The following is a 23,603-nucleotide window of genomic DNA, read 5'->3' as shown; positions in this document are numbered from 1 at the left end:
TCCCTGATGTGTTTTAGACTTACCAATGTCACAGTGTTGGCCAACTTAAAGCAGGATGCCAATCTGAGAGGTGGTGGCAGCAGGAGACAAATGGTGGACACCAGGAATAGTAAGTATACATGAGAAATGTTTAGACACTTTTAAAGGGAATCTGTCACCCTTTTTTGAGATATCATATAATGATATCATTCAATTGTGTGTCACATAAGGATTCTCTTAGTACTTTTGCTTCCCCCTGACAACGCACCTTTCATGCATAAATGCCTTTTTATATCGGTTCAGATGTATGTAAACTGCCGCTGTCCGGTCCGCTGGGCGGGGCTTATTCAACTGCTCCCCCTCCCTGTCTTGCTCTACACAAGAAGAAATGCATAGAGCAAGACAAGGAGGGGGGAGCAGGTGGATAAGCCCCGCCCAGCGGACCGGACAGCGGCAGTTTACATACATCTGAACCGATATAAACAAGGTATTTATGCATGAAAGGTGCGGGGTCAGGGGGAAGCAAAAGTACTAAGAGAATCCTTATATGACACACAATTGAATGATATCATTATATGATATCTCAAAAAAGGGTGACAGATTCCCTTTAAGTCCTATTGGAAAGTGTCAAGGATACCCATGTCGCCCCAAGAGACACTTTCAATAGATGCCCACCATCCATTTGCAAATCATGCCTTAACAGTAATAGCATAAAAATATGTAATTGGCCCTCACGGAAACCTGGATTCAGGATTCTGACACTGTCTCTCCTGCTGCCATTTCCCATGGTGGCTTACAATTCTCCCATTCCCCGAGACCGACAAACAGACCTGGTGGTGGAGTCGGCATACTCCTGTCCCCACAATGCACTTTCCAGGTCATCCCCCCAGTTCCATCACTCTCATTCCCTTCTTTTGAAGTCCACACCATCAGGCTCTTTCGTCCCCTCTCCCTCAGAGTAGCGGTCATATACCGGCCCCCAGGCTCACCCACCCACTTCCTGGACCATTTCTCTGCCTGGCTGCCGCACTTCATGTCCTCAGAACTACCAACCCTTATCCTGGGAGACTTCAACATCCCCATTAACAGCCCCACTTCCACATCTGCATCCCAGCTTCTATCACTAACCTCTTCTCTAGGCCTCTCTCAGCTCTCAACCTCTGAAACACACAAAGACGGTAACACCCTGGACCTGGTTTTCGCCCGGCTCTGCTCAATCTCCTACATAGATAACTCACCGCTTCCCCTCTCTGACCACAACATTCTCTCTTTTACACTCACAAATCCTCGCTCACCCCAGCACCCTCCTACCTACCATTCAGTCAGAAATCTACAAGCCATTAACCCTCATACACTTTCAGACTCCCTACACTCATCACTGTCCCCAATCTCTTCTTTGTCCTGTCCTGATCTGGCTGTACATCACTTCAATGACACTCTTAGAAGCACCCTTGACCAAGTAGCTCCCCTCACCCTCAGAACCTCCAAACACAGAGTGAAACAGCCCTGGCTCACATCGCAAACCCGATTTCTCCAGCGATGCTCTAGGTGTGCTGAACACTTATGGAGGAAAACATGCACACCAGAAGACTTCATACACTTCAAATTTATGTTAAGGACATATAACTCTGCCCTTCACCTCGCCAAACAGACCTACTTCACCACCCTGATCTCCTCACTATCCAACAACCCCAAGAAACTTTTTGACACCTTTCACTCCCTCCTCAGGCCAAAAGCACAAGCCCCTATCACAGATATTTGCGCTGATGACCTTGCCTCCCACTTTATAGAGAAAATAGACAATATCCGTCAGGAAATGCGCTCCCAATCACCAAATTCAGTGACTCCCATCCCTCCCTGCATTCCCCCTGGCTCACTCTCCACATTCGATCCCATCACAGAAGAAGAAGTCTCCAGGCTCCTCTCCTCTTCTCGTCCGACTACATGCACAACCGACCCCATTCCCTCACATCTCCTCCAGTCTCTCTCCCCAGTCGTCACAACTCACCTAACTACAATCTTTAATCTCTCCCTCTCCTCTGGCATTTTCCCCTCCTCCTTCAAACACTCTATCATTACTTCATTACTAAAGAAACCCACCCTCGACCCATCCTGCACAAACAACTACAGACCAGTCTCCAATCTCCCCTTCATCTCTAAACTCTTGGAGCACCTGATATACTCACGCCTTACCCGTTACCTCTCCACTCACTCCCTCCTAGACCCTTCACAGTCCGGTTTCCGCCCCCTACATTCGACAGAAACTACACTCATCAAAGTGACCAATGACCTTCTGACAGCAAAACGTAATGGTGACCACTCTCTGCTCATTCTTCTCGGCCTTTCTGCAGCTTTCGACACGGTTGACCATCCTCTCCTACTCTCTAGGCTCCAGTCACTAGGCATTAAGGACACTGCTCTTTCCTGGTTCTCCTCCTATCTTTCCGACCGCTCCTTCAGTGTTCTGTTTTCTGGCTCCACTTCATCTCCTCTTCCTCTCACTGTTGGGGTACCTCAGGGCTCAGTCCTTGGCCCCCTTCTCTTCTCTCTCTATACGGCCCCAATTGGACAGACCATCAGCAGATTTGGCTTTCAGTACCATCTTTATGCTGATGACACACAACTGTACACATCATCCCCTGACCTTACCTCCGCTGTACTACAGAACGCCACTGACTGTCTGTCTGCAGTCTCCAACATCATGTCTGCTCTCTATCTGAAACTCAACCTCTCCAAAACTGAACTTCTTCTGCTCCCACCATCTACTAACCTCCCTAAATCTGACATTTCCCTCTCTGTGGGTGGCACCATAATAACACCCCAACAGCAGGCACGCTGTCTGGGTGTTATGTTCGACTCCGATCTCTCCTTCACCTCCCATATACAATCTCTTGCCCGCTCATGCCGCTTACACCTAAAGAACATCTCTAGAATCCGCCCTTTTCTCACCATGGAAACAACAAAAACTCTCACTGTCGCCCTGATCCACTCCCGCCTGGACTACTGTAATGCTCTATTAATTGGCCTCCCTCTCACTCGACTCTCCCCTCTCCAGTCTATCCTTAATGCAGCAGCCAGGGTTGTCCATCTGGCTAATCGTTACTCAGACGCGTCCGCTCTTCGCCAGTCGTTACACTGGCTGCCAATTCATTACAGGGTACAATTCAAAGTACTTGTTCTCACCCACAAAGCTCTCCACAGTGCGGCACCCCCTTACATCTCCTCCCTCATTTCTGTCTATCGGCCTAACCGACCGCTGCGCTCTGCAAATGACTTTCGACTAACCTCTGCCCTAATCCGTACCTCCCACTCCCGACTCCAAGACTTCTCCCGTGCTGCGCCAATCCTCTGGAATGCTCTACCCCAAGATATTAGGATCATCCACAATTTGCATAGTTTTAGGCGCTCGCTCAAAACGCATTTGTTCAGAGCGGCCTATCACATTCAGTAATCAAAGTCATGTTATGTTTGTGTGTGTGTAGCCCATTCACTATCTCCATCTAACCCCCACCCCCTGAAGATGGCTGGACCGTCATTGTAAATACATCATTGTAAATACAAACCTATGCTTTGTATCTCCCCCACCTCATTGTAGATTGTAAGCTCCACAAGCAGGGTCGTCTTATTTCGCTTTAATTATTGTATTGTTAACGTTGTTACTTATGACTGTTGTGTTTGAAACTGTTCAACTGTAAAGCGCTGCGGAATATGTTGGCGCTATATAAATAAAGATTATTATTATTATTATTATTATTATGTAATTAATTCCCTAGTATCTCTCTGGTTGCATAGTTTATAGCTAGAGAACCACGGGGATAATGTCTGCTTTATGTTTCAAGCATAGGCTTCAAAAACAGTGCTGCTGGGTGAAGAAACCTGAGGCTGGGAAAGGTAAAATGTAGCCTTCATCACAGGGGGTATGTTAGCGCCTCTTACTCAGCTCCTGTAGATATGCCTGTGAGGCACTATCCGATGGTATGATAGATACAGCCTGCTCCACTTATAGCTTCATACCTTTCGTGAATGTTATCAAGCAGAAAAATTGCCTAGGGCAGTCACTGCATGACATTACTTCACATGAGGAAGAAGTCCTAAATAATATCTTAATGATAAACACTTACTTTTCACCTGTTAGAAGAAAACCCCTCTGTGTAGGCATCAATCATGCAACAAATGTAAGTATTTTTTTTTTTTGTTTCATTTGGAAACTATGCAGGCATTTAATGAAAATACATTTTAGTGACTATTTTGACCACAGTGCAAAATCCTAGCTGGGCTCTAAACACCTTGTCTCGACCCCATACCAACATTGAAGTCATACTGCTGTGTTCTTCCATTATCTTATCTGATGCACAGCTGTTTCCCACAATGTATTGTATATTCTCTTTATCTTTACATTTTTCAGTTCTTTGGCTATATATTTATTCTCCTATGTACAATAATTTAGCATTAGCCCCTATATCAAGGAGCAAAAAATAACATGGATGCAACCTATGCAGCTGCACAGGAGCCCAACAGATAAGGGGGCCCATTACCACCTCTAAAGCGGGTGGAATTGTGTAACATGATGAGTTACAGTATTGGACTACTGTCTTGTGTCCCTCCTCCTCTCTCTATATGGTTGATATGTTTTTTATTTTCCATTCTCCCCTTCTTTACTGGTAGTACAGTACCATTATACCATGGGTAGTATTTTTAATAGGGTGAAAGTCCATAGCAACTATTATATGTCAGATTACTCAGGCCTTTGTCACATTTCTAAGGACTTTAGCAGAAGGGACATTTATAATCTATCGTTACTGTATCTGATTATCATGAAAACACTCATTCGGAGGGCAAAATTATTTTTAAACTTCCTTAACCCCTTAATGACTAGAGGTAATTCAGTTTTTGAATTTCCGTTTTTTGCTCCCCTTCTTCCCAGAGCCATAACTTTTTTATTTTTTGGTCAATATGGCCATGTCAGGGCTTGTTTCTTTGTAGGAAAAGTTGTGCTTTTTAAAGACACCATTTGTTTTAACATACCGTGTACCAGAAAACGGGAAAATATTTCCATGTGTGGTGAAATTGCAAAAAAAGTGCAATCCCAGAGTTGTTTTTTTAACCATGTTCACTAAGTGCTAAAACTGACCTGCCATTATGATTCTTCAGGTCATTATGAGTTAATAGACACCAAACATGTCCAAACGTTGTAAAAAAAAAAGGGCCATTTTCCCGTAGTGTCTCCATTTTTTGTGATCTCGGGTTGGGTGAGGGCTTATGTTTTGCACGCCAAGCTGATGTTTCTATTGATACCATTTTGGTGTAGATACGATCTTTTGATCAGCCTTTATTGCATTTTATTGCAATGTAGCAGCGACCAAAAATACGTAATTCTGGCGTTTTTAATTTTTTCTGGTTACGCTGTTTAGCGATCAGGTTAATCCTTTTTTTATTGATAGATCAGGCGATTCTGAATGCGGCGATACCAAATATGTGTATGTTTAATTACTTTTTATTGTTTTATTTTGAATGGTGGGAAAGGGGGGTGATTTGAACCTTTATATTTTTTTATTTTTTTTATACTTTTATAAACTTTTTTTTACTTTTTGCATGATTCCATAGTCTCCATGGTAGACTAGAAGCTGTGATCTTCTGATCGCATGTGCTTCATACAGGCAATGATCAGATCGCCTGTGTGTAGCAGAAATGCTCACTTGCTTTGAGCGCCGAAGTCGGCAGTGACCCGTCACCGATGGGCGGGATTAGTGACGCGCTTACAGGAAGCACAAGTTAAATGCAGCTGTCAGTGATTAACAGCGGCATTTAACTATTTAACAGCGCCGAAGTATGCACCAAACAGACCCACATGTCGGAAATGGGTTAAAAATTATTATTCTCAGCAGCAAATCGTTCTGTTTAAGAGGACATGTTATTCCAAAAACAATAAAAGCTTGTGAGCATAGAACGATCTATTACTGATTGTCTATCTGCATGGGAAGTGTGGTCAGGCTATCTAAACAGGTTGGTAAACGACTGCCAATTTCCAAGCACGTAGATGTTTCCAGATAACTGGCCTTAGGGCCCCGTCACACATAGCGACTCACCAGCGATCCCGACAACGATATCAACTTATCAGGATCGCTGGTGAGTCGCTACATGATCGCTGGTGAGGTGTCAAACAGACAGCTTCACCAGCGATCAGCACCAGCGATGCCGAGCGCCCGGCGTCGCTGTGCACGTTAGTTGCCAGCGCCTGATGCAGGGAGCTGGTAACTAAGGTACACATCAGGTTTCTAAGCAGCGCGCTTCACTTAGAAACCCGATGTGTACCTTGGTTACCAGCTCCCTGCATCAGCGCGCTGGTAACTAAGGTACACATCGGGTTTCTAAGCGACGCACGCTGCTTAGAAACCTGATGTTTACCTTAGTTACCAGCAAGCTGATCGCTGGTCTCCCGCCTGTCACACGCAGCGATGCGTGCTGGCCAGAGGGAGACCAGCGATCAAAGAAATGTCCAGGGCATTCCAACAACGATCAGCAATACCGGCAGGAGGGGCGGTCTCTGGTCAGTGTCACACACAGTGCTCTCGCTGTTGCGTCACAAAAATTGTGACTCAGCAGCGATCTCACTAGCAAGATCGCTATGTGTGACGGGGGCTTTAGGGTTGGTTTAACACTAGCCAATTAGTAACTGTTAATCAACCATTCATCATCGGTTTATCCAGGACTTTAGATGTTTTTTGCTAACTACCTGCCTGATCTGCCTGGCGCTGATCTGTGCTAGATCAGAGTGGTCACAGACCAATCCTGCTGACAATTCTGTAAGTCTAAATTGCAAACTGTTTGTACTGGATCACATCAGACAAACCACTTGACTGACCAAGCTAATGCACTTGTAATGTCCTACTTGAGAAAGGGTGAGGACACTCGAAACGTCAGCACAGATGCGGTCCAGCGGACCTACTAACTGTCAAGCAGTGCTTGTACACTTGCTCTTTGGAGTAAACAGATTGTCTACACCAGATTTTGTGGATTTATCACACTGTGGTGAATATGAACTGACTCCATTTATAAAATTTAATGATGGAAATATAAGCTATCTTTGGAAAAAAAGAAATATGGAAAAAGTTTGATGTGTTCTATGCAGTTTTTGGGCAATTGGTGACTTACATGCATCCTACATTATTACAGATAAAGCTCCAAATTGTACTTATAGGGCGCAAACAAACAATGACAAAGTATACCAGGACAATCAAGTTGCTGGGCTTCTTATGTCACCATGTTTATCCTATCAAACTGTTATCCACCATGTGAAAAGGCCTTCATATACATTAGTCGGCCAAACCTGCCAATGTCGCTTCGATCTTGTGAATGTGTATGGGACCCTCCCAACTCTCCTCTGACAGATAATCGCATAAAGGCATGTCAGGGTTTAATGGCTGATCCTTTTGTTCTGACAGCCCTGTCATATAGAACACAGGGACACTTTCCCGCACTGAGCATTCCGGTTTATATTTATACGGAAGATTTAGGAGAGATAGCTGTCACCCAAGCAGTTTTTGACTGACAGCTATCTAATGTGTATGGAGGACCAATGTCTTCACTCATTCAGTGTGATAATTTTCATTTTGTAAGTTTCTGGTTTTCTTTAAAAAATATTTTGACCCTATGTAGTTTAGGGTTGTTATTCTGATACTAAATAATATTGACTAGACATATAATCCCCAATAAATGCCATCCTGGAAAATATGAGCACACCGTGCCAGCTTGTATCACTACAATGGATACGTCACTACTATGTAAGATCCAACTGCCACAAGCTCGTTCTCATACAATATATATTCAGCAATTCATGATGTTACATTTTATCTAATAAAAAAATCTTTAGAGCACAATAAACATAATATTGTTTTACATCTCCACAGCTAAAATTATACTGAAGATGCAATAAAAACTTTGCTTTTTTGTGTGTGCGCAATCAAAGAAATCCTAAAACTGCATGACATTTATAATTATAATTAAAGAATTCATTTGCTTACTGTATTGTTGGGACATAAACAACTTTACTTAACAGAGTTTTATCCATTTTAGAAGAAAAGCTCTTTAGTCATAAAATAAAAAGCCATTACTACTGTATGTCCAGGGATATGTACTGTTCTTACTGCATGACATATATTAGAAACATTCAGAAACACTAATCTAAGTACCCACTCTGCAAATAAACTACATCAATGCACCCCAATGATCAAGAATACACACTGGCTGATATGTATTGCCACGTTCAGTATTTGGTCAGTATGTTGCTTTAGTATCTTTAAGCCAGAACCATTAGTTGGTGATAAATCCAGAAGTGGTGACGTGTTTCTATTATACTTTTCCTCTGATTGTCCCACTCCTGGTTTTCGTTTACACATACTGAGGTAAAATACTGACCAAATACTAAAGGTGTGACTGTGGCCTAACACTGACTGTAATGCCACATTCACACATTCAGCATTCAATCAGTATTTTACCTCAGTATGTGTGACAAATCCAGAAGTGGTGACGTGTTTCTAGTATACTTTTCATCTGATTGTCCCTCTCCTGGTTTTCGTTTACACATACAGAGGTAAAATACTGACCAAATACTAAAGGTGTGACTGTGGCCTAACATTGACTGTAAGGCCACATTCACACGTTCAGCATTCAATCAGTATTTTACCTCAGTATGTGTGACAAATCCAGAAGTGGTGACGTGTTTCTATTATACTTTTCCTCTGATTGTCCCACTCCTGGTTTTGGCTTACACATACTGAGGTAAAATACTGACTGAATACCGAACATGTGAATGTGGCCTTAGTGTGTGGCTGCCTTCATGCACAGAGCATGCGGCTACCATTACATTACGCTAGCTGGCTGGCTAGTAAGGGGTAAATGCATACAAATTTGGACATTTATCCGCAGTTATAAATGTCAATTTTGAAGACCAAGCGTGAATCTGAATCCTGGCCATGCTTTTGTGGGTACCCAGTGTGTACGATAAGTGTCTGGGAACTGTGCCTTTCCTACTGAGTAACTATATAGTGGGATGCATGTTAGAGTTATTCCTTTAGCGTATATAATCCAACGAAATTCAAGAGGAAAAAATTTACATATATACACACACACGATGTTGTAATGGTTCATTCACTACAAAAGTACAAGAAGGGTCGTGTTGCCTTACTTGAAAACTATAATATTACAGGTTATGGACACTAGATTCTATGATGGGACATTGATCAAGGGAACTAAGCTGATTGCCGTATGTGGAGTTGGGAAGGAATATTCCCCCTAATACGGCGCAATTACGGTAACATCTGTCTCATGGGGTTTTATTTTTTCTGTGAAACACATTAGGTTATAGGTTGAACTCGAGGGACTTACGTCTACCTTCAACCTTAAAAATTATGAAACTATCTAATCTATAACCCATACATATATAAATATATACATATATATTCATGTCCACATTAGAACTTACGAAAGGCTCTTGTAGAGCTGAAATGTTGTGCACCCGTTGAAGATTGGCATTTAAGGCTTTTATACATTTCCTTAGGCAAAGCATGCAGGGCAGCACAGTGCCTTTGGCAGTTAGCAAGAACCTGCTATCAGGTCAAAAGAGGCCAGTTTCTGCTCTTATTTTATTAACGTTTCTCCCCTGAGGATTCCATTTTTTTATTTATTTTTAAGTTTGCCATATTGTTCCAGAGATGTCGGCCTTTGCATTTAGTGCTAATTTTTATGACCTTTACCAAGAGGTCATTGCTCTGGTGATGGGGATGAGTCTGGGGATGGATTTGCTTTGCATAATTACAATGTGAGAATCGTCCCTTTGGTAAAATCTCTAAGAATTAGCACTAAAAAAGGTCCATATCTTTGGAACAGATTTAAAAGAAGAACAAACCCAGAATACTCAGGGGAACAATGGGAATTAAAAAAGAGCAAAAACTAACCACTTATGGACTGGTGACAGATCCACATGAAGGTCATAGATGGTTAACCCCTTCATGACCCCAGCTTTTTTCGGTTTTGTGTTTTCGTTTTTCGCTCCCCTTCTTCCCAGAGCCATAACTTTTATATTTTTCCGTCAATATGGCCATGTGAGGGCTTATTTTTTGTGGGACGAGTTGTACTTTTGAAAGACATCATTGGTTTCAGCATGTCGTGTACTCGAAAACGGGAAAAAAATTCCAAGTGCGGTGAAATTGCAAAAAAAAGTGCAATCCCACACTTGTTTTTTGTTTGGCTTTTTTGCTAGGTCGAATAAATGTTAAAACTGACCTGCGATTATGATTCTCCAGGTCATCACGAGTTCATAGACACCAAGCATGTCTAGGTTCTTTTTTTATCTAAGTGGTGAAAAAAAAATTCCAAAGTTTGCTAAAAAAAAAAAATTGCGCCATTTTCCGATACCCGTAGCGGCTCCATTTTTCGTGATCTAGGGTTGGGTAAGGGCTTATTTTTCGCATGCCAAACTGACATTTCTAAGGATACCATCTATGTGCAGATAAGATCTTTTGATCGTCCATTATTGCATTTTAATGCAATGTCGCGGCGACAAAAAAAAACGTAATTCTGGCATTTTGATTTTTTTCTCACTACGCCATTTAGCGATCGGGTTAATCCTGATTTTCATTGATAGATTGGGTGATTCTGAACACGCTGATACCTAATATGTGTATGCTTAGTTTTTTATTATTGCTTTATTTTGAATGGGGTGAAAGGAAGGCGATTTAAACTTTTATATTTTTTAATTTTTTTCATATGTTAAAAAACATTTTTTTTTTTAAATTTTGGCATGCTTCAATAGTCTCCATAGGAGGCTAGAAGCTGCCATAGCTTGATTGGCTCTGCTACATAGAAGCGATGCTCAGGGTGACGCTCATAGCAATCCGGCATCAACAACGATAGAGGGCTCAAGGAGACCTCTGGTTGTTGTGCCAATGCATCGCTGACCCCCAATCATGTGACGGGGTCGGCGATGTGCGTATTTCCGGCCTTCAAAACAGCTGACATGTCCTAGCTATGATGCGGGCTCACCGCCAGAGCCCTCATCAAAGTGGGGGATCTGACCTCGGACGTACTATAGCGTCCGAGGTCAGAAAGGGGTTAAAATTATAGACATTGCAGTTCTGCAGGGGCATCTCCAAATACAACACTGCAATGATATAAGCTATTTACTTTATCTGAATATAACAGCTTTTATTTCTTTAGGTGTTGACAGATGCGTTTGATTTTCCAGGAGAGCTGTGATATTCATAGTAAAAGATCACTCACACCGAAAGTATGGGGAAACACAGTATCTGGTACCAATTAGTCAGAATTGTGCTTGTCAGATTGATCTGTGACTGCTTTAATGTGAAGGTTGTCATATGGTTTATCTTCTTAGGCAGTATATCTGGCTGGTTCCAGAAGTGGTATATATCATGCTCTGCCATTTATTCTACCACCATGAACTGAACAACACCTACAAAAAGCTTTTATGAGTTCAAAAAAATGCCCAGTTTCTAGAGATACTCTTTCAAAAAATCATCACACAAAACAGTTTTTTTGTGCAAAAAATTGTATAATTAATTTTATTATTGATATATAAAATCACATATAAATACAAAACAAGTGAGTATATATAAGGTGGGAGACCAAACAGCAGAACGATCCAACACAATGTACAACACAACACCGCACAGAACTTGTGACCAGAGAGCAGGGTCTAGCGCAGGACATAAAAATACACGGCTATATGCTAGTGCCTTATAATAAAGTGCCTGTGTGTTTAAATGCCAAAATCTCACAGAGGTGGTGTATAAACATCATATCCTGTCAAAGCAACTGGGAAAAAATTCCCTATACACATTACTAACACCTGCCAGAAAAGGCAAAAACGCCCTGTCCGTCCTATGATTTACAACTATGCCCAACAGATCACACTGGCGGTGTGAATGCACAAAGCTAGCATATCTTACCCATGTGGGGAGGTCGAGTGGTGCTGGCTCCGCCCCGACGCGTTTCGCTCAAAGGGCTTCCGCGGGGGGATGTGTTTCCTATGTTATGGGCCAAGGGCCTTTTATACTGGCATAAATCAGATAATGCCCGGTGTGCGCGGCCATCATGGCGTCGCATGCGCGGTGGATGCGATGTCCCCGCCGCGTCATTTCCGGCCATCCCGGAAGTCGACGCGCGTCATAGCGTCCATGTTGCCATGGAGACCCGACGAGCGCAAACATCGTGTGGATGCCTTTCATGGCATGGCAGGCGCGCACACAGCGCATGCTCCTCCTAGGGCGGCCTAAAACATTAGCAAAGGAATGACAATAATGTTACAGATCATATTTATCCTTGTATCCCGGTACACATTATATCACTCATAATAGGGGGTGTGATATATGTCAGGAGAGAAAGTAACATAATTATCATAATGATGGTACCACCATACATAATTTATTTACATGCACACATATATCGCAAAAAAGGACAAAAAAAGAAAAAACATAAAAAGAAATCATGAAAAGAAAATATTAAAAAACATTAACACATCTCAGTACCAATATCATGCTCTGCCATTTATTCTACCACCATGAACTGAATTACTTGAAGATGCACTGTGTATGGTTCTCCGACTTGCTTCTCATACACAAAAGACATTTTTTGAATGACTGTGTCATCTGTTATGAGATTTGTTGTATTCCCTCAAGATTTCAGTTCACTAGATTTCATTATATACAATCATGATTCTTGGTAAGTATATTTATTATTTTATTATTTTACTTATATAGCGCCATTAATTCCACAGCGCTTTACAGACATTATTGGACACTGTCCCTGATGGGGCTCACAATCTAAATTCCCTATCAGTATGTCTTTGTAGTGTGGGAGGAAACCGGAGAACCCGGAGGAAACCCACACAAACACGGGAAGAACATACAAACTCCTTGCAATTGTTGTTCTTGCTAGGATTTGTTCCGAGGACCCCAGTGCTAACCACTAAGCTTTTAACCTACTTTTTCCTTATCTCATCACTTTGATGATGAGTAATCACAATTCTGATGATTTAATGCTTGATTTATGTGAAAACTACAAAGTGCAGCACTACTTGTGGCTTGATAAAGCTGTACAGCACACATTTTGATTGAATAACATGGTGGTTATAGGTCTTGTGCACTGACTATGTGCCATAAGAATTTTTAACTGCTTGACCTTTATAGATTGATGTTTTTTCATTATTTTAATTTTACATGTGGAAATAGCATTAGACCAAGGACCTGCCAGTAACATTGACTTTTCACCTGCATACAAATATTCCACTACCCTCATTCACAAATTTTCCTATATCTCTATATAATAATAAACTACGTGGTTTGGTTAATGAATGATGACATGCAGCTTTTTTTGTGTACAGAGTAAAACATGTGAATTATGCCAAGTATCCCCATTACAGTGGGGTTGGGGGCCCATGTCTGCACAGGGGCCCACCGGGGGATTCCCCTGTTCCCCTATGGGCCAGTCCGAGCCTCGATGCAACATATAGTAAATAAAAATAACAGTAGAAATATGAATAACTTACCTTTGTGGCCTGCAGCATTTGTTTTCCAATCAGGTGCATTTAGGTGTCTTTGGCGAGACGTCCGGACAATTATATGCTGTACATCTCTCCATGTTAAGAATGGACTGTAAGAAAAATATCACAGGGGATAGCAATTTAGTAATATACCAAACTACAGATATATTAAAATATACTGTAACTGATAGTGCTGAACACATGAAAGGAGTTGTCCGATGTTAGAAATATAGGTTTCCACTGAGGCCAATTGAAATGAGCTACAATAAGAAACATTGATGCACATTCTGGAAAATAGTACACGTTATTGAAATATCATAAACCCTTTTTGGTGCATAGGGAAAAATGGTTACAAATAAAAGCAACAAAGTTTTGAAAGTGGCAGAGAAGTTGATATCAGTTGTCTGACTAAGGTTCTATAAACCACTGGATTGTTTCTTAGCTTGGTGATGATATTCAGAACATTATCCCTGATGGTGTTGGTACATAGGTACAGACTAATCAAGACCGCCGTGAATAACACCGGTCTTGATGAGGAGATGTCAGATGTTCCTTGTTCATAAGGGGCACACAACAGTTAATGAATCAGGAGCGTTAAATGCCTACACATGCCTCACCAAAAATCTTAGTCCAGTCAAGTACTGGAATAGGAATTCCACCATAAGGAATCCTATAGCTCATCATGAATTAGGTGGTCTGTGGCATTTAGCCCCCATTCTGGCAAAGCTGGGTAAACTAGACAATACAAAACGATGCAAGATGTTTTCACTTTTCAAAGCAATTTATGCCAGAATTCTGATGTAATCACTTTGATGAATCACCACCAATATGGCTAATTGTCAACAGCTAAGGGGCCATATAAAAGAAATTGTTGGACCAACATTGAACTCCAAAACCACTGGTTGGAGAACAGTGCCGTAATATGTCACTACAGATAAACCTACAAAAATGGTCATGTAGATACAAATAATCTACATTGTGATTCACTGTAATTCTAATACTTACAATCTAGTGTTCATACACATGTAGCCAACGTATACACTGCTAATAAGAAATGAGATGCCCCCAGTCACATAAGACATGGCATAATTAATCAGAGGGAGAGAGTGATTTATATGTTTACAGAAACAAACCATTACTAAATAAGCTGATCTATGGTCACGCAGAACTGTTAATGTCTCAAACTGAAATGATTAACTGGATTTTGATAGCTTCCTTATGAAACAGGAAAAGTTAAAGGTTTAGCTTAAAAAGATTAATAGATTGCTACTCCATCAGCCAATTCATGTCATTAATCTAGACTGGACTGCACTTTTAATTCACAGAAAGACCTGTTCTGTCTAAGTAAATAACTTCCACATGGAAACATTGGCGGTTCTCTGCTGTCGAAACAGAAAGCCTGGTTGAAAATTGTAGGACAACATGTCCATAGGCTTGTAGTTGTTCTTAGCGTGTATGAGTGTTATAGTGTTTGCTGAAGAACAAGCGAGTGTTAAATAAAAATGGTAGTTACATGTGTAATGCAAACATGGCAGCTTTCTTAAACCAGAATTAAAGGGAATCTGTCACGTCATTTTTCCGATATGAGATGCGGCCACCGCCATCAGAGGCTTATCTACAGCATTCTGTAATGCTGTAGATAAGCCCCCGAGGTAACCTGAAAGATAAGAAAACAAGTTATATTATACTCACCCGGGGGATGGGCCGGTCCGGTCCGATGGGTGTCGCGGTCCGGCGCCTCCCATCTATAGAGCAGTGCGTATAATTATCCATACAGGGTTTATCAGAAAACTCACGTCAATCTGATCAATTAAGCTAGAAAACACCGAATTACTCAAATTTCTTCTAGTAGAGACCCCTCTGAAAGTGTTTAACAATGTCCACGGTCTTCTCCGATATCATTTTCTGGCACTTTCAAGCAAAAACTCTTACACCTTTACAAACAATCAACTGCTCATTGTTTTCAATGGTTACCCTTTGTCAATCAAATACAATTTAAATTCTGGCAATGATAAAGGAAGCAGCCCACAATTTGCTTCCCCATATACAGCTCTGGTAAAAATTAAGAGACCACCACATCAAAACTCTGTCATGGGCAGTCCATACTCCAGACCTGAACCCCATTGAAAACCTCTGGAATGTAATCAAGAGGATGATGGATAGTCACAAGCCATCAAACAAAGAAGAACTGCTTAAATGTTTGCACCAGAAGCAGTGTGAAAGACAGGTGGCAGGCATGCCAAGACACATGAAAGCTGTGATTAAAAATCATGGTTATTTCACAAAATATTGATTTCTGAACTCTTCCTGAGTTAAAACATTAGTATTGTTGTTTCTAAATGATTATGAACTTGTTTTCTTTGCATTATTTGAGGTCTGAAAGCACTGTTTTTTTTAATGTTGACCATTTCTCCTTTTCAGAAAAAAAAACTAAATTTACTGCTTGGAAATTCGGAGACATGTTGTCAGAAGTTTTTAGACTAAAAGAACAATTTACATTTTACTCAAAAATATACCTATAAAGAGAAAAATCAGACAAACTGAACATTTGGAAGTGATCTCAATTTTTAGCAGAGTTGTATTTGTGTTCCTATCTCCTAAAACTTCAGGTGCCCCTATATTTTCAATAGCTATTGGCGAAATGTTCAGCCCCATCTTTCTTTCCTCAACATCATTTGATAGAGTCATAAGACAATCAGCTTGCTTCTACAAAACTAGCAGATTTAGCCACCTTTGCAGTAATGTGCATGCTGTCCTTTCACTACATGTAATTTCTAGTCTGTTTTCTTCTTTCAATTGTTTCTCTAGATCTCTGCCATACAATCCTATACTCTGGAACTCATTAGCCCAACGCATCAGTCTTTCTCTCCAGCCAGACCATTAAATGTATCCTGAAAACCTAGCTCTTCAAAACAGTTTACACCCTAAAATACACCTATTTTTACTGTACAAATACATAGGTGGTGTCTAACCTCATTTACTGCCTCTTCTGTCATAGATTCTAAACTTTCATGGGCAGACTCCTATGTCCATCTATACCAGCCTATCAGTCAGTGAACTAAGTAAACCCCTTAGTGACCACCAACCAATACGCATTTTTGTTGACCTGAGGAATGAAAGAGTGCAGAGAATGTCCGCTACAGTATATGTCATAGCTGATATCCTACTGCATCGGTCAGGATCAATTGTAGAATTGTGGGTGTTTAACCCCTTAGATGCTGCTGTTATTAAAGATAGCTGGTTCTAGATAGCTAACAGAGGAAAAGGGCTCCCACTTTAACCTGATAACCATCAATCAAGATTGTGTGGGACAATCTGGCCTGTTAGGATGTTGGCAACATTTCAGTAGAGAAAATTTAACTTTTCATTCCATTTATTCCACACGAATTCCTGTGACGTTAAGGGTTAACATACTTCTGGACATCAGTTTTGAATTCCTTGAAGTGTGCTGTTTTAACATGATTTTTGCATTGGGTAGGAGGAAGGGGGTGAATCTCCAGTATATAGGTTGTCTTAAAATCACTTCAAAACTTAACGGGTCTTCCAAAAATTACGTTTTGTGAATTTCATTGAAAAAAAAAAAAAAAAAATCTCTAAATTTTTAACCCTTTTAACATCCTATCAAAACAAAAGGATATTTGAAAATGATGCTGATTTATATCAGACATGTGCTAAATGTTATATATTAACAACTTTTTGAGGTATAATCATCTGGTTTAAGGGCATAAACAGTCAAAATTTGAATATTGCAAATTTTTCTAAATTTTAATCAAATTATCGCTTTTTTTTATAATTAATCCGAAAACATATCACCCTAAATTTATCATAAAGTACAATGTGCCATGAAAAACAATCTCAGAATCACTGGGTTGTGTTCCAGGGTTATTAACTCTTTTTCACTAAGCGGTTAAAATGTTTGCTTGTTTTTATTGTTTACTCCTTTATTACTATGAATTACTATTATTATTATTAATATATTAGACACAAAATATCCAACAAAAGCTAAACACATCAGAGAAGAACTACAGAATGGAAGTGCTCACAATCTACAATCACAATGTCAGCCTCTTGAATTTGATGCCCCTTGGTCCGATCAGAATCCCAGTAGACCCTCCGTATATATTATTTGAATGATTCACAATTATTTTTCTGTTTTCTCAAAGCTAGGAAGCTCTGCAAATATTCTGGTGAAGCCCATGGTATTATACTGCTATTTGAGCTGTAATATATATCACATTTCCTAATTTACATATAAATACATGTTTTTGTAGTAATAGTTTTGCTATAATAGAAACGCAATACGCATAAGAAGTAAGATCTATTCCCATTGTGACTTGCTCAAGTAAATATTCATAGCAAATGGTGGATTAGCCAATAAAGCTTCTGGTATTGTAATTATATCACCATCCCTGCGTATGGCCCGATGTGGACCAGTCTGCAAATGGAAGATAATGGGAAGAAAGTTATTTGTATTATTCACAGTTCTCAACCTCTACAAAATCTATTAATCTCCATGCAGAATCCTAAGACATTCAATGCAAGTCACGACTCGCAGTCCTAGTACACTGACACCCGTAGTCAAGAATGCTGCTCAGCCAGAGGGAATAAAAATCTGTTTTTATGTTCAATTGCTCAAACCAGGCATTTGCCATTAGGAACAATTCGAAACGATAAGTCACATAAAAGCCTGTTTTATCCAGTAGTACTTTTCAGAACATAATTTATATAAAGCGAAATAGTGAATGGTGTAGAGCTACTATATAAAACAACAGGAGCTAATGTGCAGAAAGATTACGCCTATTACTAAAATAGGTTAACCCAAATGGAAGAACTTTTGTAACTGGAGACATATTGCTCTACAATGATTTTTACACTAAGGCTATGTGCACACGCTGCGGATTGGCCTGCGGATTTTTTATCTGTGGAACCGCAGCCTTAATTTCTAGTTTGAGTAAAGGATTTGGTCACAACTTTTTTCCTGATTGCCTTATCCCCATCAATATCTGTTTGGTGGAGGTGTAACACCTGGCACGCCCACAGAGCAGCTGTTCCTGCCACCATCCAGAAGTTCTTGGATGCAGCCGGAACACAGCAGTTCTGTGACACTAGTCACAACCCACAGCTAGGCCGTGAATCAGCGCAGTCAGACGTTCTGGGGTCAATACCAAAAGATCACGCAGTAAACCAAGGGAAAATACGAAGTCGTAAGTCAGGTCACATGCCAGGGTCAGAATACCAAGAACATGGAGCACCTGTGGAAATCTCTGCACCTTCCAGTCAGATAGGTCAGCTGAGCTGTCAAAGCACCGACCACTTAACACGCCCCAGCACAGGATAGGATGACAGCGCTGTCCATCACAGAGTCCCAGACACTCTGAGAAGAGGAATCGTGACAAACGCCATCATTTCTATAGTGGCCATTGGCTGGAACTGCAGATCCATTCCCTATACAAATGAATAGAGAGTGGATCTTCAGTACCTGGCTTCGACCACTGTAGTTTTGACTGAGCTGCTGTGTTTCAGGTGCATCAGTGTTTTAGCACCCAGCAGATATTGATGCCTTATCCTAATGATGGGTCATCAACAGAACTGTAGTGGCCAAAGACTTTAACATTCATATATATAATGTAAACTTTAACTTTATAATCAGATGTATACTCGTTCCACGTTACAAGATACATACCACATCCTTAAAGGGAATCTGTCACCAGGATTTTGCTACCATGTCATAGAGCAGCAAAATGTAGAGGCACAGACCCTGATTTCAGTGACGTATCACTTACTGGGCTGCTTGCTGTCATGTTGATAAAATCACTGTTTTATCTTTAGCAGATCTAGCAGTTCTCTGAAAGCTGAGCTCTGTATAACCCCTACAACAAATGATTGGCAGCTCTCATTGTACCATGGGCACAGAAAACTGCCAATCTGTTGTAGGAGAGGGGTTATTCAAAGCTTATGAATCATGAATATAGAAGACTACCTAGCAGCAGGTTTACTAGTCCTCTAGTATTTTCAAAACTATACTAATCAGCCCAGTAAGTGACAGATCACAGGAATCAGGGTCTTCGTCTCTACGTTATCCTGCTCTCAGATAAGGTGGCAAAAACCTGGCAACAGATTCCTAAATCAAGCTATACTAAATAATATCCATCCTAAAAACTAAAAGTGAGTAATGGTCAAAAAAACGGATAATATATCATACCTTCAATCTGAAATACTTGTAGAATGAAAACGAGTAATGAGCAGTATAGGGAAACAACATCGTATTGTTAAGAGGTGAGCTAGCTTTTATTTCTATGCAGGCACAATAAAACATAGTCCTTCCTTATTCTTTTTTTTAAAGAAATCCGGTTGATCCCCCAGTGTATTATTTCATTCATCTATTAATTTGAGAGAAGGGCACTATATCTGTACAGAAGAAAATTCAATTTCAAAGGGCAAAGTTGACAGCATTTAGCAATGTGTTTTGTGGTGTTTTTCCCAGATATTTTTTTTGGTTTTAAAAGTCTATAATGAAATGATTACATGTCACAGCTTGGTTTGCGGCGCTTTGTAGAATTTTGGAGGTCAGCAGCATTTCATCAAAACACAGCGTGCTCTAGGTATTTCATTTTTTTAGGTGTATTCTTGCAAAGACTTCTATATAGTACATCAAAAAAAATCACAAGAAAATGCATGTACCAAGAAAAAGACATTAAAAAAATCCCATTAAAAAGATCTAGTGCTGTTGTCTACATGCATTTATAAACCAATGTTAAAAACAAGTATGAACCCCTCAACCACTTACACTGTCATGTAGCTCTTTGTAAAATAATCCAATCTGTACCTTTGGTTGAAAAACCTGTCACTCCATCATCGAAAAAATTCATATTTTAATCCATGAACATATAAGCCTGAAGTGCTCTGGGCGTGATTGGAGCAGTTCTTAAGCCTTTACATTCCTGGATTTATTCCCGCCATGTTATTCTATGTTATTGTCAGCTCACTGACTTGGCTACACAACCCCGGGATTTGTCAGTACAGCAGGAGCAAGTGGTGCAAGGAGGCAGAGGTTTGCGAAGTGTTCAGCTTATGCCCAGAGCACTTCAGCCTCATTTGCATATAAATTATAACACGAATTTTTCAATTATGGAGCAGTGAAAATAAAAAGGCAATAAAATGTAATATACTGTATTCTATATCTGTGAGATACAGTATACAGTATATTACATTGCAGATGTAAAGTGGTTAAAGGGATCCTGTCCTGTTGAAAATGCAGTCTAATCTGCGGCCAGCATGTTATAGAGAGGGACCAGCAGTGTAGACATCATTGGATAGATGGTACATATTTGTAGGAAAAGAATGAGTGTCACTAGGAATTCTTTTATTTAAACCTTTGCTTTTTCTATATTTAGGGGCCTAGTTGTTGGACCCATTAAGTGAGTGCCACCAGTATGTATGCTTATATAAGGAGGGCTGATATTACTTAGAAAGATGGCTTACTTCACCATAAACCCAGAATAAGTGGAAGTTTCAATGAAAAATTTACAAGCTCCTGTGCTTAATTTGAACAGTCTTCTTTTTACTGACAGACTCCCTATAAAATCACTTGCAAGTGTACACTCACATACATTTGGCTTATGTACTTCGTAAAACTCCCAGCTTTCACTTAAAGGGAATCTGTCACCCCTTTTTTTAGATATCATATAATGATATCATTCAATTGTGTGTCACATAAGGATTCTCTTAGTACTTTTGCTTCCTCCTGACCCCGCACCTTTCATGCATAAATACCTTTTTCATATCGGTTCAGATGTATGTAAACTGCCGCTGTCCGGTCCGCTGGGCGGGGCTTATTCAACTGCTCCCCCCCCCCGTCTTGCTCTACACAAGAAGAAATGCATAGAGCAAGACAGGGAGGGGGGAGCAGGTGAATAAGCCACGCCCAGCGGACCGGACAGCGGCAGTTTACATACATCTGAACCGATATAAAAAAGGTATTTATGCATGAAAGGTGCGGGGTCAGGGGGACGCAAAAGTACTAAGGGAATCCTTATGTGACACACAATTGAATGATATCATTATATGATATCTCAAAAAAGGGGTGACAGATTCCCTTTAAAGTGACTTTACATATGTGAGGTACAATTTATTAATATGGGAGCCTATGGGCAACATATGCTGTTGTACGCCTTCCTAATGGTATACATTAGAGATGGGTGAATATATTCACGTATAATTGAATTCTACTGAAATTTTTTAAATATCCGCATTCGCCAATATTCTGATTTTTGTAATTCTCTTCCGCATGGATTCAGCAAAATGGTGGCCACTGTCCATATTTTTCTAAATTGTAAAGAACATTTAAAAAGTTAAAAAAATAAAAAAAAATTCTTATCTTTATCTTACCGCTCACCTCTGGCTCCTCTGCTCCTTACTGTCTCTTGTCCATCTATTCCTTGCTGCATCTTATGGTCACCGCTGCTTGAGCTGAAGTCTCTCATGCTAGGCAAAGACTTTTGGCTCTTATGTTTTACGCACACGCCTAAGATCATGGTGCACGCCGTTATATCATGACTTTTTGCACACTTTTGCAGAACCCTCCTGAGCCTCACCAGAGCTGGGAGGGATGTCAGCGCAAGAGGCAGCCAACAGAAGATGCTGTGAAAACCAGACTGGTGAGGTTCGGAGGGGCTGGAGAGAGCAATGAGGTGAATATAAGGATTTTTTTTACTTTTACATCTTACATTTATTATGCTCTGGGGTCTGGAAAGACAATGTCTTTTTCCTAGGAAAATCCATGTGATTTTTTTAACCCCTTTACCCCCAAGGGTGGTTTTCACGTTAATGACGGGCCAATTTTTACAATTCTGACCACTGTCCCTTTATGAGGTAATAACTCTGAAACGCTCCCATGGATCCCGATTATTCTGACATTTGCTTTCTCATGACATATTGTACTTCATGTTAGTGGTAAAATTTCATTCATATAACTTGCGTTTATTTGTGAAAAAAATGGAAATTTGGTGCAAATTTTGAAAATGTTGCAATTTTCCAACTATGAATTTTTATGCCCTTAGATCACAGAGATACGGCACACAAAAAAACTTAATAAGTAACATTTCCCACATGTTTACTTTACATCAGCACAATTTTGGAAAGGAAATTTTTTGTTAGGAAGTTATAAGGGTTAAAAGTTGACCAGCGATTTCTCATTTTTACAACACCATTTTATTTTTAGGGACCACATCACATTTGAAGCCACTTTGAGGGGTCTATATGATAGAAAATACCCAAAAGTGACACCATTCTAAAAACTGCACCCCTCAAGGTGCTCAAAACCACATTCAAGAAGTTGATTAACCCTTCAGGTGCTTCACAGGAATTTTTTGAATGTTTAAAAAAAATGAACATTTAACTTTTTTTCACAAACATATTACTCCAGGTCCAATTTTTTTATTTTACCAAGGGTAACAGGAGAAATTGGACTGCAAAAGTTATTGTGCAATTTGTCCTGAGTACGCTGATACCTGATATGTGGGGGGGAACCACTGTTTCAGCGCATGGCAGAGCTCAGAAGGGAAGGAGCGCCGTTTGAATTTTTCAACGCAAAATTGGCTGGAATTCAGATCGGATGCCATATCACGTTTGGAGAGCCCCTGATGTACCAAAACAGTGGAAACCCCCACAAGTGACCCCATATTGGAAACTAGACCCCCCAAGGAACTTATCTAGATGTGTGGTAAGAACTTTGAACCCCCAAGGGCTTTACAGAAGTTTATAACGTACAGCCATGAAATTAAAAAATCATATTTTTCCCACAAAAATGATCTTTACACCCCCAATTTTTATTTTCCCAAGGGTAACAGGACCCCAAAAGTTATTGTGCAATTTGTCCTGAGTACGCTGATACCCCACATGTGGGGGTAAACCACTATTTGGGCACATGGCAGAGCTCAGAAGGGAAGCAGCGCCATTTGACTTTTTTGGCTGGAATTGAGATCGGACGCCATGCCGCGTTTGGAAAGCCCCTGATGTGCCTAAACAGTGGAAACCCCACACAAATGACACCATTTTGGAAACTAGACCC

The 23,603-nt window shown here is 40.5% G+C and overlaps 1 protein-coding gene across 3 annotated transcripts in view; it reads right to left on the bottom strand.

Moving 5' to 3' along the window:
* Positions 1 to 23,603, bottom strand: part of PCSK5 (proprotein convertase subtilisin/kexin type 5) — an 810,488-nt gene that overhangs the window by 390,954 nt on the left and 395,931 nt on the right. For all 3 annotated transcript variants that reach the window (XM_073543784.1, XM_073543785.1, XM_073543786.1), the window contains exon 10: positions 13,541 to 13,644. In XM_073543784.1, the coding sequence (XP_073399885.1) occupies positions 13,541 to 13,644 (104 nt within the window). The remainder of the gene's footprint in view (positions 1 to 13,540; positions 13,645 to 23,603) is intronic.

Source organism: Dendrobates tinctorius, unplaced genomic scaffold (genome assembly GCF_039654945.1).
Source record: "Dendrobates tinctorius isolate UK_male_01 unplaced genomic scaffold, ASM3965494v1 ptg000134l, whole genome shotgun sequence".
Taxonomy (NCBI): Eukaryota; Metazoa; Chordata; class Amphibia; order Anura; family Dendrobatidae; genus Dendrobates; species Dendrobates tinctorius.
The sequence above is the reverse complement of the archived record's forward strand: the minus strand, read 5'-3'. Positions and strand labels throughout refer to the sequence as shown.